This window comes from Lonchura striata, chromosome 7 (genome assembly GCF_046129695.1).
Source record: "Lonchura striata isolate bLonStr1 chromosome 7, bLonStr1.mat, whole genome shotgun sequence".
NCBI classification, from domain to species: domain Eukaryota; kingdom Metazoa; phylum Chordata; class Aves; order Passeriformes; family Estrildidae; genus Lonchura; species Lonchura striata.
In genome coordinates, this window is record NC_134609.1 from 9874200 (window position 1) to 9892133 (window position 17934).

The 17934-nt window shown below is 36.4% G+C and overlaps 1 protein-coding gene across 5 annotated transcripts in view; it reads left to right on the forward strand.

Annotated features, from left to right (window-relative positions):
• DLG5 (discs large MAGUK scaffold protein 5) overlaps positions 1-17934 on the forward strand; it is a 96378-nt gene that overhangs the window by 51017 nt on the left and 27427 nt on the right. For all 5 annotated transcript variants that reach the window (XM_021526692.3, XM_021526694.2, XM_021526693.2 and 2 more), the window contains exons 4-12: positions 918-1061; positions 2550-2733; positions 5936-6195; positions 7296-7608; positions 11441-11671; positions 12703-12887; positions 13507-13632; positions 14284-14416; positions 17156-17283. In XM_021526692.3, the coding sequence (XP_021382367.2) occupies positions 918-1061; positions 2550-2733; positions 5936-6195; positions 7296-7608; positions 11441-11671; positions 12703-12887; positions 13507-13632; positions 14284-14416; positions 17156-17283 (1704 nt within the window). The remainder of the gene's footprint in view (positions 1-917; positions 1062-2549; positions 2734-5935; positions 6196-7295; positions 7609-11440; positions 11672-12702; positions 12888-13506; positions 13633-14283; positions 14417-17155; positions 17284-17934) is intronic.

Here is a 17934-nt window from a genome sequence, read left to right on the forward strand (position 1 = left end):
AGTATCATGTACAAGTACCATACATTCTAAACATAATCTATGCTGTCAATTGCTTGACCATGTAGATTATTTTAGAAAATTTCTCCCCCAGTCATCCAAAAGAAATTTGAGTAAAAAATTTATTTTGACTGATTTTGGCTTTTATTTTGTTCAGTTTACTGAAAAATGCTTGTTGGAGATTTCTAATAACCCAAATTTTGGTCAGACAATTATCTTATGGAAATAAGATGTCGATTCTGACATGTTTTCTCATTATTTATAGTAGCTTACAAGAATATGGTAGCACATAAACAGGTGTGTAATACAGCACGATGACTTGGTCAAACATGTCAAACTGTACCAGCACAGATGTGTGTGTTTGATATCCCTTTGGAAGCCTTCTCTCAGGACTGTTTTTCCTAGGCAGTTTCTCCAGCTGCTGCCTATGAGAAGCTTTGTTTAGCCCAGGTCTCCATGCATGCCCAGCTGACTTTGGCAGCCTCTTCCAGCCCTGCCCTCTCTGCAGGTCTGGGCTTTGTCACTGGGAGTTGAATGTCGTGGCCCAGGAAAGCCAAGTGTGCTGTGATGGACTTATTCTTGTATCAATGGAAATGCTTTTCTGTGGCAGTGTTGCTGCTCAGAAGAGAGAGACATGCAGGTTAAGTACTATTTTTGGCCATGTTAGTGATAATTAGACAGAATCATCCCATTATTAGATGTTACATCTCAATATAAAACTAATACAGGTTCAAGTCAGTGACTTTTATTAGTGGTTGCATTTTAAAGGGAACTGGTCAGTATTTAAATTAACCCAACCCATATTATAACCTAAATACCAACTGTTGTGTGATAGCATTTTTTTATTGGGTAATAATTTCCCAGGCTTTCCATTCACTTTAGTACATAATGTTTGACCCCATATTCTTTTCCCATGCTAGGCCTAGTCCAAAACCAAATCATGATTATGAAAGGCTGAAGATTCAGTGTATGAAGGCCATGTCAGACCTACAGTCTCTGCAGAACCAGCACACCAAGACACTGAAAAGGTGTGAAGAAGCAGCAAAAGAGGCAGATTTTTATCAGTAAGTATTAGTCAAGCTGTTCAAGGTAAGACTTTACCAGTCTGTGCTAGATCAAGTAGTATTAAAATATGGTAATCAAGTAATTTTTTAATGCTGTTTTTCTACTTAAATTGCAAGACGGATGCTTACATCAGATAATTTCAAATGGGCCAGAAGTGTTTTATCAAGTATGGACTGCTGGTTTTTCTTTTAGGAATTTGAGATAGAAATCCCCAATGTGTTCATGGGATCAAAAAAGAAAGCCTGATTACTGATTTGAAGTTGCAGTCTAACAGTTTTACTGTCAGGCTAGAGAGCAGAATATAATTCAAGAGAATGGAATTTCTTGCTCTTTTTTAATAGATTGTGATAACTCTTGATCTGTGTAAGTTTTAACAAAGATTTAATTCAACTGCTATTTTTTCCTGCAGTAGTTGTAAAACCCTGTGTTCTTTTTAAAAAAAAAAAGTTTGCCTTTTAAAGACTTTATCATTTGCACTGAAATCTGAATAACATCAGATTAGTAACCTGTATGTAAAGATTACGTATGCTTAATTGTGGGTATATAATTTGTGAAAATGCCTTTTTTTTGAAACAGGTTGTTCTAATTTTAAGGATTTTTTTTAATGCTTTGGTAATGCTGTGCAGGAAACGTTGGTATTTCACTTCATAAGGAAGAAATACAACATGACTTAGAACACAAATTTTTATATATAAATACATATTTAAATGTTTACCAGCAATTATGAGAGTTTAATCATTCTTTTTCAACAATAGAAATACTTGTCAGTATCCAAAACTTAATTTCTGATCTGTAGTAGTAAAATACATTCAGTTGACTTATCTGCTCTCTTTCAGAATTGGTTTAGTCTAGTTTTAGGCTTATAGCTTGAATTTCAGTCTGAATTATAGCCTCATCACGTGTCTCTCGGTTGTTTAAGTGAGAGTGTATTTCTTTCAATAATTATAGCTGATATAACAAACTTTGGAGGAAATTTTTATCTTGCATGTAGTTGAAACATGAGTTGTGTGGTTTTCTTGGTTGTGGAGTTTTTTGATAGTTTGCTGGTGTTTTTGTTTTTAAAACAGTAGCACAGAAGGAGATTTTTGTCATTTTCATCTGTGTTTTGTTTAGCTAGTGCTCAGCTCAAGAGAAAGTGGAAATGATTGGTGGGATAATGGCTATTATCTCAAGAATCATCATATTATGCTATTTGTGTTTGCCTGCCTGCTTTTAATGGCTATGAAATGGCATTGACAGGTGGCATAAATCCATCATCTCTTCTGATGAGGTTTAAGGGTGCTATGTACATCTGTGTATTTTCACACTTAAGTCCCTGTTTGTTTCTGGTGGTGTTTTTTTTTCCTGGTGCTTGGAATACACAAATATGCAGAATTGAGTTAGTTTGACCTGCTTTCTTGGTATGAAACTCATTCTTGAAATGAATTACTCTGGGACTTTGTCCTTGCAAGTTGGCCTCTAAGAACATTTTTTGTGTGCCCTGACAGCACGCTGCACAGTCGGCTGCTGAGCGACCAGTCCCAGCTGAAGGAGGACATGGACACCCTGAAGAGGAAGAACACGCAGCTGGTGAGGGAGCACAACCACCTGCAGCAGTCCTGTGAGGAGATGAAGAGGCTCCACGATGAGGATCAGAAGGAGATAACAGACCTGCGCAGCCAGCAGCAGCAGGTGAGCCATGCCTGGAGTGCGAGTGCTGGGAGAGATCCTGGCTTCTTCCTTGCCCAGAGAAATGGCATGTGCAGCATTGCTGCCTTGAGTGTCTTACTGGGTCCCCAACAGCCTCCTTGCCTTGTGCAGTGTTAGGGGAGACAATGACATCTTGATTATTAATTGATTTTCTTTGTCTAGCTGGGAAAAAAGAATAAGGAGTATTTAAATGCAGACATGAAAAAGTGTACATGAAGATGGTATTGGCATTATTTTTTTTTTTTTTAATGGCTAGAAAGGCATCAGAAATCTAACTTAAAGTTGTGAAGCGATTAAAAAGGTGACTGTTTTCCTAGGGTATTTTTAACTTTAAACTTGCATGCAATGTTTGTTGTTGATTTTTTTGGGAAGAATTGCAAAAGGCTGATTAATGTTTTTGAACTTGAAACAAAAAGAGACAAAACTTTCAAGACTGGAAGAATTGGACATTTCAGAACTTTGTATCGCAGGCTGTCTCCAGGTCAGTGTTGTTTACATATTCTGAAAATTTAAAAAAAGAGTAATGCTAAAGAGTAGCTGGTTGTGTCAGGTCCACTGTTCACCTAGAAGAAGTTTGTTCATTTAGTGAGAATTGTTACAGTAACATGTGGAATGGTTAAACAGAGTATCTGGGTTCACTGTGTGTAGGCTGATTCACAGGGCAAACTTGCAAGTCAAACATTAGGCTGCAGATGTAAAATCTATTCAAGCCAAAATAATTATTTGCTAGGGCAGGAGGGGCAAAGGTCAAAGCAAGCTGGATGTGCTGAATGGTACTTTAGGAGGTGCTTGAAGGTGGTGCAAAGAGGAGTGAAGATTGGCTCTGCCTTTTTATCCATTTTTCTAACACTGTCTTTTGAGTTCTGTTGTGAAACTGCTTAGTGATTTGGTTCAGAAGATAACAGAAATTATTTACTGTGTCAGCCTGGGCAAATAGTTTAATTGGTCTGTGCCTCAGTTTCCCAGTCTGCAAAGCAGGGATGCAAAACCTCTGAGAGAAGGCTATTCTATTTTGCCATTCTGTCCTGAAGCTTGGAATTATCTGGAAGCACAGAAGGAGGCTGATGTATCATTGTCAGGATTGATGTAAAGAAATCCAGTCTTATGTCAACATCATGATTAAACCTTTAACGAAAATGATGTATGTGACTCTTAGTGGGAAAATCATCTAACTCCATTTCTCAGCTTGTCAGAGTGATTCATGGTGTCTTGAAGGGGTGCCAAAAGTCATATCTTGTCCCTGTAATTTCTCGTATGAATTAGTCTAACTCTCTGTTGATCCCTCTGACGTGTTGTTTCGTTGTCAGGCCATAACAAAATACATCTTGGTGGCCTCAGAGAGCTAAAGCTTTTGATCAAATTACTCTTTGTGTGGGATTCTCATGGATTTGCTGTGTAGCAGCTGACCAGCTTAAGTTTCTGCTGCTCACATATGGAGTTTCGTGTTGCCATGGCCGTGTTCCTTGGGCCAGCTGGGACTATTTACTTTCTTTCACTAGGGTTTTGAATGGGAGATGTCTATTCCACTGGTGTGTCCATCTTCCTCTGGCAGGTTTATGTTAGCAAGTTTAGGCTGAATGCCATCAAATTTCTTGTGTATTAATCCTTCTTTAATGACTTTGTATGTTTTCAACATAAATATATTCCATATATGCTTTAGACAGTGAGAGTGGTTTGTTCGAGTTCCTAAATAATTTGTTTTCAAAGCTGTTGTTGCTCTCATTTGAGAAGTAGTCTTCAGGAAAATGGTTTTCCTGAGTAGGTTTAAATTTTTGCATTTTTTATTTGCATTTTATGTATGCCTACAGTTTACCACGTGTTCAGCTTATCTAAAATGGTTTATTGAAGCAGACTGGCTAATCATGTATCCAGCTCTGTGCGGGCTGTGCTGCTGAACCATTGAGGATTGGGATATGTGTGGAAATCGCCCAAGTGCAGTCTTGTTCCAGGGCCACTTATATATATCCTGATTAGTTTAAGGAGACCGGTGTCAGGCTGCAGAACTTTTGTCTGTTTGGTTATCTTGCCTGTGTAGCAAAGTGGTTTGTTACCAGTGACAGCTGTTAGCCTTTACCTCTGGGCAGTGAAGCTTGGGCAGCCTCTTGCTCTCCCCTTCCCTTCCCTTTTGGTCTGCAGGCATGCACGTTCCTCCATGTTCAGGAACAGGTCCTTACTCAAATATAAGACATGAAAGATGAGCAGCCAGTCTGTGCAGGATAGCTGCTGTGTGTTGGGTTTCAAATTTTTGCAGTGCTCGTATTTTCTTCTGTTTTCCTTCTAGCTCTTTTATACTTTTTTATTTTCAGATAGTTGGGGACATAACTCTGTAGGCTAATGTTAGTATTATATAATTCCTGGCACCTCTCTATATAGTGCATTCTTGTTTCTTCCCACTGCTCCATCAGGGCCAAATTTCAATTTAAAAGACAAAACCAGAAAAAAGGAGCATAGGAATAAAAACCGCTTACTGTTTTATTTCAGGCATATTTTTTGCCTTTTGAGAATGAACAAGGACTAGATTTGCTGACACTCATTAGGACTTTATTTTGTTGTTGCTGGTCATGTATCATCACTGTTGCAATTTACAGCAAGATTCCTACATTGATGTAAATTAATTTAAAACTAAGATTCAGGTCAGGCTTTATTCATGTTTAAATGGATTTTTCTTTTCCTGTTCATCTTTTATATATGCTTTTTGAAACACAAACCTCTGTGGGAAGCTCTCAGATGAACTATTTTATTAATATTAAAATAATATGCCCGAGTGTATAACATATTTTGGGTAGATTTTGTTTTCATTATGCTTTTAATGATTTAATTCATTCAGTGTTGTGAATGCCACCTCGTGGGCATCTCCTGCATTACCACTATCATCCTGGTGATTGCTTCTTGTTAAAACTACAAGCACTTCAAAAACAACATGAGTTTAATAGGTGTTCATAACAATTGCCATAAGAGAGAGATTTTCTTACCCTTGTGCCCTTGTGATAAAGCAGACTTTTAACTCAACAGAAGGCAGAGGTAATAATGCTTAGAGTTACAGTGGCACTTAAAGCAACTTCAGTCTTTCCTTAGAATGAATACTAAAATCAGTCTATATGTTTTTATTCTTAGGTATGTATTTTAAATCATATTTCTTGAACTGATTAAAGGTTATTGATAGAGTTTCTGGCATTTTTTTAAGGTTATGAAGCAAAATGGATCATCAGAGATACTGAATAAACTTTATGATACAGCCATGGACAAGCTGGAGGGAGTGAAGAAGGACTACGATGCCCTGAGGAAACGGTACAACGAGAAGATCGCGAGTCACAACACAGACCTGAGCCGCCTGGAGCAGGCTGAGGAGGAGAACAGACGTCTGCAGAAACAGATTGACATGCTCATGAAGCAAAGGGACACAGCAATTCATTTCCAGCAGCAATATTCATCCTCTCTTAGGAGGTATAACTGAATTTTCATACCTTTAACTTATTGATTCTAATGTAACATCTTACTTCCATTGTGCTAGAATCACAAAGACCTTTCTAATATTTTTTCTAAAACTTTCCTCTAGTGTATGTAATCTTGCTGTGATGAGTAAGCATGTGTATTTCTATAAAATTTTCTGGAAAGTTCTAGAATGTGTGATGGGGTGCTAATTTGGAGAAATGGTGCATTTTCTTAAGGAAATGGTTTCCCATTTATGGTTTTGGAATTATGTGAGGAATTTTAACCATTGTTTAGCTTGTGTGAGAAAGGAATACTCTGCTTTTCAACCTATGTTTATTTTTAGTTGTAGATACAGGAGTCAAATATAACCAGAATTTTGCTAAACCTCAGACTTTGTTCCCAACAAATTCTTCAACTCATGGCAAGCCTGTATATATATCTCCTTATTTAAATACTAAAAGCAAATCTGTAAGGTAATATAATTTCTAAAGGTGCTTTGCAAATGAATAGCATCTCAAGCTGAATTTTTCATGGTATTAGAGTTGCAGACTGTGGGGGAGTGAGACAGGGCTTTGGGCTGGCAGCAGAGGTCTCTGGCTGCAGGAGTTTGGGAGTCTTGCTTCACGGAGAAGGTGCTGCTGGGAGCAGCACACATGTTAAAATAGAAGAGCACAGACACTCATAGCACACTTACCCTCTCTCTGCTCCTTGGTTCCAAGCCTACACAGTTAACCATATGGGGTAGGAAGGGCATCAGCACATACGAGGACTGCAGAGAGCATCCACGAGTGTGTTAAGAATGTTTTCATTGACTGTCAGGGGTGATATGCAACTCCCACACACCAAAGCCAAAAATTATTTTCTCCATTACTTACATCCGTAAGTAATTCCTTATAATAGTTATGGTTCAGTCCTTAAAGAGGTTCTGTAATATTCCTCAAGGTTCACTAACATTCCTAAAGCAGTGGTTATTTTGCAGCGCAGAGAATACCTTTTCTAACAAGTCCTCTGTGGTTATCTTTTACCCATGGATACATTTGGTTGCCCAGCCAAATCCTTAATGTATGAAAATGAGTAACAAGTGTCTTACTAGTGTTTCTGCTTTCTTTCAGGTTTGAATCAGTACAGCAGGAACTAAGCAATGCCACAGCACAGAACAAAGAGTTGCAGAGAGAGATGGAGCGATTACAGTCAGAGGTGACAAGATTCAAAACAATGCAGCTGAAAGCAGCCAAGGATGCAGAAAAATACAAGGAAGAAAGGGATTCGGTTTTCAATGAGTACCGCCTCATAATGAGTGAGAGAGATCAAGTAATCAAAGAGGTAGATAAGCTTCAAACAGAACTGGAGCTTGCAGAGTCCAAGCTGAAGAACACTTCTTCTGAGAAGCGAGTGGCCAGTGAAGAGATGGAAGCTTTAAGACAGGTACTAAGCTATTGTTATCGTGGGGAAGGGAAATGAGTGTCTGTTGTTGATGCTGGAATCAGCAATGGATAACTGATTAATGGAAAACAGGAATCCACTGCAAAGAGGAAATTGTGTTCTGACGTTTTCCTATACCAGTCATTTTTACTGTCAATTTCCATGTTTGAGTAGAGTAGCTGCCAGTTGAAGTTTGCTATATACTTAATTCTGTTCTGCATATTATAAATTCTTTCCTTTGCTGTATTAAGTAATGCTTTCTATAATAATATAGCTCTAAATATTCATTATTTTAAACTTTTAACCTTTACAGGAACCACTGGATACTATCTGCGGTGACTTAAGACGGTACATGATCAAGTCATCTCAAATACTTTTGCAAAGCCTGTGCTGACATGCATGTTCTTACTCATTTGCCCTTCTACTGCTGAGAAGTTAAAGGGGATATTTTGAAGATTTTTTCTTTAGAATTTAGGCCTGAATTAAAGTGTGTAAAACCAGAACTTTCTATTTTTCAGCAGTATGTTCTTGAAATGCTTATATCACAGCCATGTCAGAATGAAGCTGTTATGATTTGCAGAACACACTTTGCTGCTCAGTTTCATTTCTGCTGACATGTGTTCACTTTACTATTTGGTTTACAAGTACTTAATTCAGCATGAAATAGATACAAGCAAATGTATTCCATTTCCTGTAAATCTTATTTTACTCTTTTCAGCATTACATCTGAATGAAATATTCTTAGGAAAAATTAAAGGTGGAGCTTTCTTTTCAATAAATAACACATTTTTTTTTAGGAACATAAGTGAACTGAGACATGTGGCATCAGAGCTTCTAAGACTGACTAAATTCTGGTTTTAAGAAGTCATATTTTCCAGCCCTGCATATTGGTCAGCTCAGTAATTCAGCTCTACAGTGAGTGAGGTTATAATACGTTTCATACCTCTTCTACTTTCATCAAAGCATTTAAGCCAATCAAAATACCTATTGATTTCAGTGGGATCAGGGTAGGTTAGGAGTATTCAGGGAAATAGCCACAATTAGTCATTCTGTTACAATTTGTTATATCTGTCATTGTGGCACTATGAGTAATTTGCCCAAGTGCCTTAAGGGATAGGGAACTAAAATTTTAAGTGCATGGGTATTGACTTAAAGGAGTGTTCGAACAAGAGTCAGCAAGAGCCTAGGACTGGGGAGTGTGGTGCTGGCAAGGCAGAGACATGTGGTTTTCTTCACTCCCAGAACTGGCCCTTCAGAAATCAGAAATAACTACTGCTCTAATATTCTGAAAGGTGTAAAATAGCCATATTAGAGTTGTCTTTTTGTTCCTGTTTTTCTTTCCTGTAGCTATGACTCTTCTTTTTGTAAAGATGTTCTTGTATCACATAGTACTGGATTGCTGCAGCCATGTTCAATGCATAAATGATTTTGTAGAGCTGTTAAGGAAATGTTTGAAATATTAAAATTTATAGATCAATGCATCGGTTAAGTTAAAATAATATCCTGAAGTCTGTCCCATAAGTGGGATTACCCTCTCAGTGCATCGTTGTTCTGGTGCTCTCTGAAAAGGCAACTTAGTGGTTTTCACTTTTATTGTGATACATGGCACCTCTAAGTGCTCTATTTTGTAGTGCTCATTGATTGCATGAAACTGAACTCATTTAGATAATTTTAAATGTAGTTTCTTTCCTGAAGCTTGTGTTTGCTAGTGCACCTTTGATGTCCTAGAGAAATTGTAAAGCAACTGAAACGGAGAAGAGGTTGATTTTTTTTTTTTAAGAATTATATCTGAGCAGCTACTGCTGAGGTCAGACAGTTAATTTCCAAGTTAGCTTTTATTAGTCACACATGCCCAAACTTATTGGTCTAATAGACATCTCAAATGTACTAAATGTACTAATTTGGTATTAGTAGATAGAAGAAAATCTAATTTTTTTTTTTGCACTAATGGACAATTTTGGATTAAGTTTTCATTAACTCGCCCAATCAAAGCCAGGGATTGGATGGTAGGGATTTCCCCCTCTCCTTTCTCCAATGGTGTTTTTTTTTGGTTGGCATAATCTCTTACTCTGGCAAATACTTAGAATGTTATGTTTCATTTCAGTGATAGTCGGTTTTCCCTTCAGTTTAACAGATCTGTAATATTTTGTCCTTATGTCATATTCAGATGTGAGAACTTCCTTAAAACATAAAAATAATCCACAAATTCAGAATCATTCAACTCAAACTGCTCTTTTATCAAACAGAAGCTGTTCTAGTCAGTGCCAAATGGTGCATTCCCCTGTGCTGTGTAGTTGTACTTTTGTGCAAGTATCATAGGAAAAATTCAGAGGTGAAATTTTATCACTGACCACCAGAGGCAATGGCTGCTCCTATTCAGATGGTTTCTATTGAGCATGCTGAATTAAACTGTGGCAGTGTGTATTTTTTCCAAACACTTTGAAGGTCTGTAAATTCTTCTTTAGTGAAGACCTTGCTGAGAGCTTTCCCTCTGCTTGGTGACTTTCATTTCAGCTGCTTGTGGGAAAAAACTATAATATTATTGTGTAAGTTTTATACACACATTTGAATGCACATTTTATACAATCTGTAGTTAAACTGTGCAAAAATGCTGGTCTCAGTACTAAAACTAGCCTGCAACAATTGACAGTTCAGGGATTTTTCTCTCTTCAGAGTTACTGAGAAGGGAGGGTCTTAATGGTGTTGAAAGCGCTTGGGCGTTATGGTAATTGAGATTCACTTACAGAGTGAGTCATTAATTCAGTGCTCTTCTGCTACTCTACAGCAAAAATGGCACTCTTAATGTCATTGTTAAAAGTCTTACTTAGATGCACATCTCAAAAGTAATTCAGCATACAGCATAATTCAGTTAGTACAGCAAAATGCAATTGTCAACTGTGCTTTAAGTATTTAGTTTTATTATTTTCAAACTATAGAAGTAAATAAAATTAAAATCAGTTTATGACATTATGTCTTTCTATCCTTAAGTACTTCAACTGTTAGTTTTCTTTGCTTTTGAGATGCCAGCTGTCTCTGGCGAGCTTTTAGCAATCAAAACACCAGTAGCTTCCACCTAGGAGTGCCTCTGTGTAGGACTTTTGTAGCCATTGGCTGAATACTTCTAGAGACCTGAGCCATCTGAAAATGTAGTGGCATGAAATTGGATTGTTTCAATGACCCAATCTTCTAATGGGAAGTCTAATTTAAATAATTTTAGAAGGGTAGGTATTGTTTTAGAACACTTCTCTGTTTACGTTATCTTTTTTATTACAATGCAGTTGATTCCACACTTTAAAAGCACTGTCATTCCGCTTTATAGAATATTGTAGTTTTATCTTCAACATTCTCTAGCACATTGCTATCTTAATAGCATAGAACTTTAATGTTCTTCTAAAACTTACAGAGAAGCTGTGAGATGCTTATGTAGCTAAGTTACCTAAGTTATTTCAGTCCTGTAAAATTGAAGCAGTTGTTTAGAAATACTTGTAATATATTCTTACCCTTTGACATACCTAACTAGATTTTTTTAAAAAAACATCAAGTCTGTCAGATTAATAACCTTTCCTCATTTAGGTTCCTCAAAGCTATCACTGCTCCCAGAATCTTGCTTACTTTTGACAAAGCACTGTGCTCATGTGATGGTGTGATATTTTTAATACCGCATTTAATATTTGTTGCTAGTACTTACTTGTATGTAATGTGATCTGCCCTCATTTTTCAGAACATTGGTGGTAAACTCTCTAGGCTTTTAAGATGTCATGACATGTATTCAATTGGAAAGATGAACTATTTCCTTCTGAACTTAACCTACTACAAACAATGCATCTTGTTTTAGGAGCTAAACTCTGCTCTAGTGGAAAGAGATCGAGCGATTTGTGAGAGGAATGAGTTACTGGAAAAATACTGCCATGAAGTGAAGGACAAAGCTGAGGCCCAGAAGGAACTTGATCAAGCTTGTAAGGATATAGAGACAGTGAAGGAAGAAAGAGATGTTGCCAGGAAAGAGAGAACAGAAGCTATCATCCAGAGAGACCATCTGCTAAGGGAATATTATCAAGCCCGTCAGGTATTGCAAGTGATACCTTTAATGATGTCTTTTTCTTTCTTAGCTTAGTTAGGTCAGTAACTTGCAAGACATTAAAGGTCTGGGCACAGTGGGAGTCTTCCCTCTTTTCCTCAAGTCACTCTAAAATACAAACACGTGCATATGTGTTCATCAAGACATACTGACAAAAATTCTTGTTTGGAAGAAGTGCAGTTATGCTTCATATTCAGATTGTTTGCAAATATAAATAGAAAAAGTTTACATTTTAACCAATTTGTAAGTCAGTAAGTCTAGATTCATTAGTTTCATTTACATTCTTGAAATTAACCACACGCAGTTGTTTGCAAGCCCACAGCTTCTGATGGGCTGTACTGTCATGGTTGGCTTGTGTTATTGTGCTGCAAGCTTGGAGTTTTCTTTGTGTATTTGTCTTACTGTTGTCACCATCTCTCTTATTCAAAATAGGGCATTTTGGAGGAACAAGTTAACTTAAGAATAAAGTAATTCTTATCTAAAACAAGAAGCATTAGATAAAAACTTTGTTTCAATTGCCCTGCTCTTCAGTTTCATTGCTTTGGAATTAAGGGACCTGTATGAATCCCAAGTCTTGGGATTGTTGTCTCAGGGTAAATAACAGGTGTTAATGTGGGAAATATGTGTTGTATATATATGCTATATATATACCATATGCAGTTGCATATGATAGTGTATCTTGATTTCTAAGTATACTTGAAGGTTTTTCCTGTCTGCTAAGCAGGTCAAGATTGAAGCACAGAATATTATCTCTGAAATATGACACATTAACTGATGTTATTTTCAAGTAAGGATTCTTATTCATGTAGTTGTACAAATTTGTGTGCTACTGGATGAAATGCACTACAGCAGGTCTTATCTTTCCTCCGAGCCCTCCCAAAGTTGCTGCTGAAATAAATGTTTTTTATTAAATCATAGGAGTTGAATATATCAGGCAACATACAGATAGCAAAAGCTGTTTGTGCATATGTACCTAAAAATTGTGCCTAAAATACTTACCTGTGTTTCTTAATTCCTAGATACAAGATTCTGCTACCCTAGACATAGAAAGAGCAAACAAAGAAATTGAAATGCTTCGGAAGCAATATGAGGCAATGTCACAAGAACTAAAGGAAGCTGTCCAGGAAGCAGAAGTAGCCAAGTGTAGGAGGGATTGGGCCTTTCAAGAGCGGGATAAGATTGTTGCAGAAAGGGAAAGCATACGGTAAACAACTGCTAGATGATACCTGAGTGATCTCTGTAAGAGCTGGTGAACTGGTGATGCAGTTCTAGGATGCCTGGAATTTGCCAGCACTTCCTCTGCATTAGCAGTCATGTGGTGATTGTTTAAAAAATGTTGAGGGCATCTTACAAGATCTTTGTCGTTTTCTGTGCTTTCGTAACCAAAATACCTTTAGTAAATACCCTTAAGTCTAACAGCACTGTTGTGTAGGAACAGCCAGTCGTGCAATCTTTTAGGCACGCTATACTAATAATCCTGCTGTAGCTTTAGTCCTGCACATAATTCTTCGCCTGTGGGGACATGCACAAAAAGTATCCAACGTATTTGCTACTAAATATATCTAAGGAACTAAGAAAAATACTTAAATAAGTGTTTTTTCTGCTAATTTAAAGAAGATAAGTAGAAATAAGGTTCTGAAAGGGATGAAGAATTAAGACGTAGCATTATATCATTTTTTTCTTCCTTATCCTTTTTTTTATTTTGCAGATAAAAATATTTTGAAACTGCTCTTTGAAATTTTACATTGACTATACAATGTGGTAAAACCAGTTTGCTTTAATGGGGTTTTAAGTAACTAGATTGAAACCTTTTTCTTTTGAAGAACTTTGTGTGACAACTTAAGGAGGGAGAGAGACCGAGCTGTGAGTGACTTGGCTGAAGCTCTTCGCAACCTGGATGACATGAGAAAGCAGAAAAATGATGCTGTTCGTGAACTGAAGGAACTGAAGTATGTTAGAGAAATGACCAAACTGCATTAAAGTTTGTTTGTTTCATTAGCTGTGGTCTTAAGTGAACCATATGTTGTTGCAGCTGTAGGCAGCAGGCATTCATGTTATAGTGTATAGAAGCATTGCCTCTATTTTTAGTTATCATGGAAATTATTATGCTGGATAGTATCCATTTTATCTTATTAATGAGACTCATAGTGTAAGCTTTGTGCTGTGAAGATACACTTAAGCAATATTGGGATCCTTTGACTGAAGTCATATTAACTGCAGCTTAGTTCCTCTCAACTGTTTACTCACTGGTTCATGGGAGAGGTTTTGCCATTGGTATTTATTGTGCCCAGCACACTGATGAGGCTCATCTGAGGGTAAATTAATTGCATTTTGGAAGATGTGAGAAACCTAGTTGTGCACTTAGCCATGTAAAAATATTGCAAAAAATGTAAGACTCTGTTAAGACAATATATATAGAAATGGAAGGTCAATTTGATAGCAGACAAAGAATATTGGAAAAACAGAAGCTGAAGGAAATTTTTGACAGCTTGGATTTTTGATTTAGAAAACCAAATATATCCGTCACAATCTTAACATTATTTTTCGGTTTATTTAAGGAGGAGTTGTCTGTATCTGCAAGTAATAATTTTTTTACCTAGGGAAAAGATGGAAAATCAGTTTGAAAAGGAGGCCAGATTTCGTCAGCTGATGGCCCATAGTTCCCATGACTCAGCCATAGATACAGATTCTCTGGAATGGGAAACAGAAGTGGTAGAATTTGAAAAAGACAGAGTAAGTAAAATCATACAGTGCATTGTCTTGTGTATTGCATAGCTCTGAAGCCAATTATAATCTTTGAATACTAGGTAAGATTAAAAAAAAAAATTGTTATTTTTTGTTTCTTGTTTGGCAAGGAACCGTGTAGGTCCACATGGAGGCAGCAAGTGCAGTTACAGCTACATGAAAGTAGTTGATAAAACCAAGCTGTTATGTATAAGCTTTATAATTTTCTTCATATGCATTATAAATAAAAACAGTTCCTACATAAAAAATTGCAGAGCACCCAGGTCCATGTAGTATAGTGGTCTATAAGTTTGTGACGCAGTGCTAAGACAGCCAAAACTTAAAATGTGAAGGAAACCATAATATTAGAGGCCAATTATTTTCTGACAACAGCACTTAAAAGCTATGCATAAAACAGTTCATGTTTTAAGTTAATCTATTTCTCCTAGTTTTGCTCAGATCTGCTGGTTGGAAATTTTGAAGTATTAAAAGTCTTATTGATGGTGAACATGTATTTTGGGGCAACATTACTGTTCTGTTTGAAAATCTGGGATGAAAGGAGATGCTAATCTCTTGCTTGTCTGTAGAGGAAATTAAATCTCTTTTCTATTTTGGCATATTAAGTAAGGTTCTTAAGTTTAGCAATCCAGATAACCTCTACTTCTTCTCATTATCCTAGTAGTATTTTTCTCCATATAATTTTTTTTTTCATTGTAGTCTAAAATTTTAAATTTGCTGCAATGTATGTAATTATGCTCTTCTGTGTGAAATGTTTGGTTGGTACATCCTATTGTTAATGGTAACTTTTTTGAACACATAAAATACACAGGTAGTCATCCAGATTGTGATTAATTTATAACAGCTTCTGTATATACCAGAATTTCTTTGTCATTCCTGAATGACAAGCCATAGTGATTAAATGCTGCCAAATTAAATCTCTTTTATTTTACTGCAGTATTCAGGGGTCATCTTTTTTATGCTCTTCCAATCTGTGTTCTGACAGTGCATCTCTATGAAATCATTAATATGTTCCTTTTTTGACACAAAAATATGATTTAGTATTATTATATTTTGAAATTCATATTGAACAGATAAGATGAACTGGAGTTGATCCATCAGAATCACCATCTGTAAATTCTTTCAGGAATAATAATTCCTTTTTCACCAAGCTGTTTCAGCACTTCTGATCAGCTCCATCAGTTTTGTTCCTTGCCATCTCCTCTGTTTGAACTGATAACTAAAAATTTTGCTTTTCCATTGTCTGTTAAATTAGTAAGTCTAGCATATGATGTGCCTGTGCTAAACAACATTGCAGCCTGATGAATTTTCTATTCATGTGCAGTTACGTAGTTATTCTTTACTTCAAAGATTGCTCTACATGTTTGCATCACTGAGATCAAATATGTGCACTTTATCATTTCTATGTATTTCCCTTTTCAAAACATAGGGATTACACTTGCTGCTATCAAATTATAGTAATAATACTGTGCCAACCTTGATCAAATATAGGGAAAAGTCTTTGCTGACCTATCAGCATTTGAATTCCAGGGTCTGGATTATAGAGTTTAATATATTTCAGTTGTTTTATTTTTGCTTAAACGTCACCTGTCTGATTAAACTTGTGTTATACATAATCACTTAGCTCAAAACTGAGAGAAATAATACTCACTTTTCAACTCTGATGCTGTGTAATGATACTGTGATCCTTATTTTTTGGCAGCCTCATGCTCTTCCCTATGAAATTTTTGTCTTACATAGGATATTTGAAAGAATCATAACGATTGTAATATATTTTTGTCAGCTTTAGCTCAATTTATTTTCTGGTAAATCTTGATCTTGCACGCTTTATTGTCAGCTTTTATCAGGCATCTTTTGTACTCCCTGAAGATGTTATGTTCTTCTGATTTTGAGGGGATAACTTGAACCATACTTACACATCTGCTTTAGACTGTACTGTTAGATTTTAAAGTATCATCACCCTTCATTATGTTGAGATGGTTGATCCAGTGGACAGTTTCAAGTAGAGTTCTCTGATCTTTAGAAGTGTATTATTTAAAATAGCAATAATAATTCAGTTTGTGATCAGTTGATAACAATTTTACTATTTTTTGGATCATTTTTTTTTTCCTACAGTGACCTTATTATTTACCAAAGCAAGCACTAAATGAAAATTTCCCTGTTTTGTTCAATGACTGATCTCTTAAAGATTTTTGTTAATTTTCACATCAAGAATGATCTAGTTTGTGTCAGGCTTGGTAGAATATCACTTCTAAATCTGTATATAGAAATGGTTTCCCATAATGTTAGAGCTTACTTTTCTTCTGGTCTCTAGGCATACCACAGCAAAGGTCTGTCTGAGTTTACCACTAAGGCAAAATCCTGTTTCATTACTTTGGCAATTGTTTTTTCTCCTATTCTTGAGAAACACGTCCTTGTTTTCTTATTGCACAACCAATATTGTACCTTACAGCAGGTTATATGAGTCTGAATGGGCTTTTTCACATGCTCAGATGCTTTTCTGTTCCTCTTTGGTGGAATTCCCCATTTGTATTATTTAAGCCTTAATGTGAGAAAGAAGGATCATTCTAATGCCAGAAGACCAATGGAAATGGGAGTTTATATATTTACATATAAAAAAATGAAAATTTACCTGCAAATATAAGTACATAGCAGAAACATGCAGTAGTGCCTCTTGTAACAGACACTTTTTGCCAGTGGGGTCATTCACTTGTTACTAATATTTACTAGGATGATATGGACTTGAAAGCACTTGGTTTTGATGTGGCAGAAGGTGTGAACGAGCCGTACCTCCCTGGAGACTGCGGGATCTTCGTTACCAAAGTAGACAAAGGAAGCATTGCTGATGGTCGGTTAAGGTAGGGTCTGACTCTAGAACTAGATACCTGTTGGTTTTTTGATCGTGGTAATCTGAGCATATTGGGAATTGTCATCATTATTTTAATTTCTTGAAATTCTTTTTTATTTATCATTTGCCATGTGTATGTTATTAATGTTGGTTGGGAAATCACACTGAGAAGATCAGTGCCTAAAAACATTGCAGAAGTTAAACACTGACTCAGCACTCAAAAGAATTTATAATGTTCTTTTGTTGCACTGTGCCCTGTTTACTCCATTATTATAATCTCCTCAAACCTATATCTATTTATTTAAATTTTGGGAAAGACATGAACTCTCATGGTAGTAGGTAATTGAGGAAGAGCAAGAGAAAAGGAGAGTAGAGCAAGGGATCATCTGGAACCCTCTGCTATTCTTGATATTGATAGAAGCTTTTTAGTAACTCCTCTCAGTACAAAGTATTGCTTTTAAACAAGAAGTAGTCGTTAGTGATTTAAGGATATACTTTTCCTGGTGAAATGCAGACTAGCAGTCCTGGTTTTCATTTAGCTGCTGTTTAATGCTTTTTCAGGAATGGATAACTCCAGATAAGGAAGGATGATTTTATTCAGATCAGCTCTGTGCATGCCTTGTCATGGAACGTTATTCATGTGCTGTGTCCAGCAAAGTGT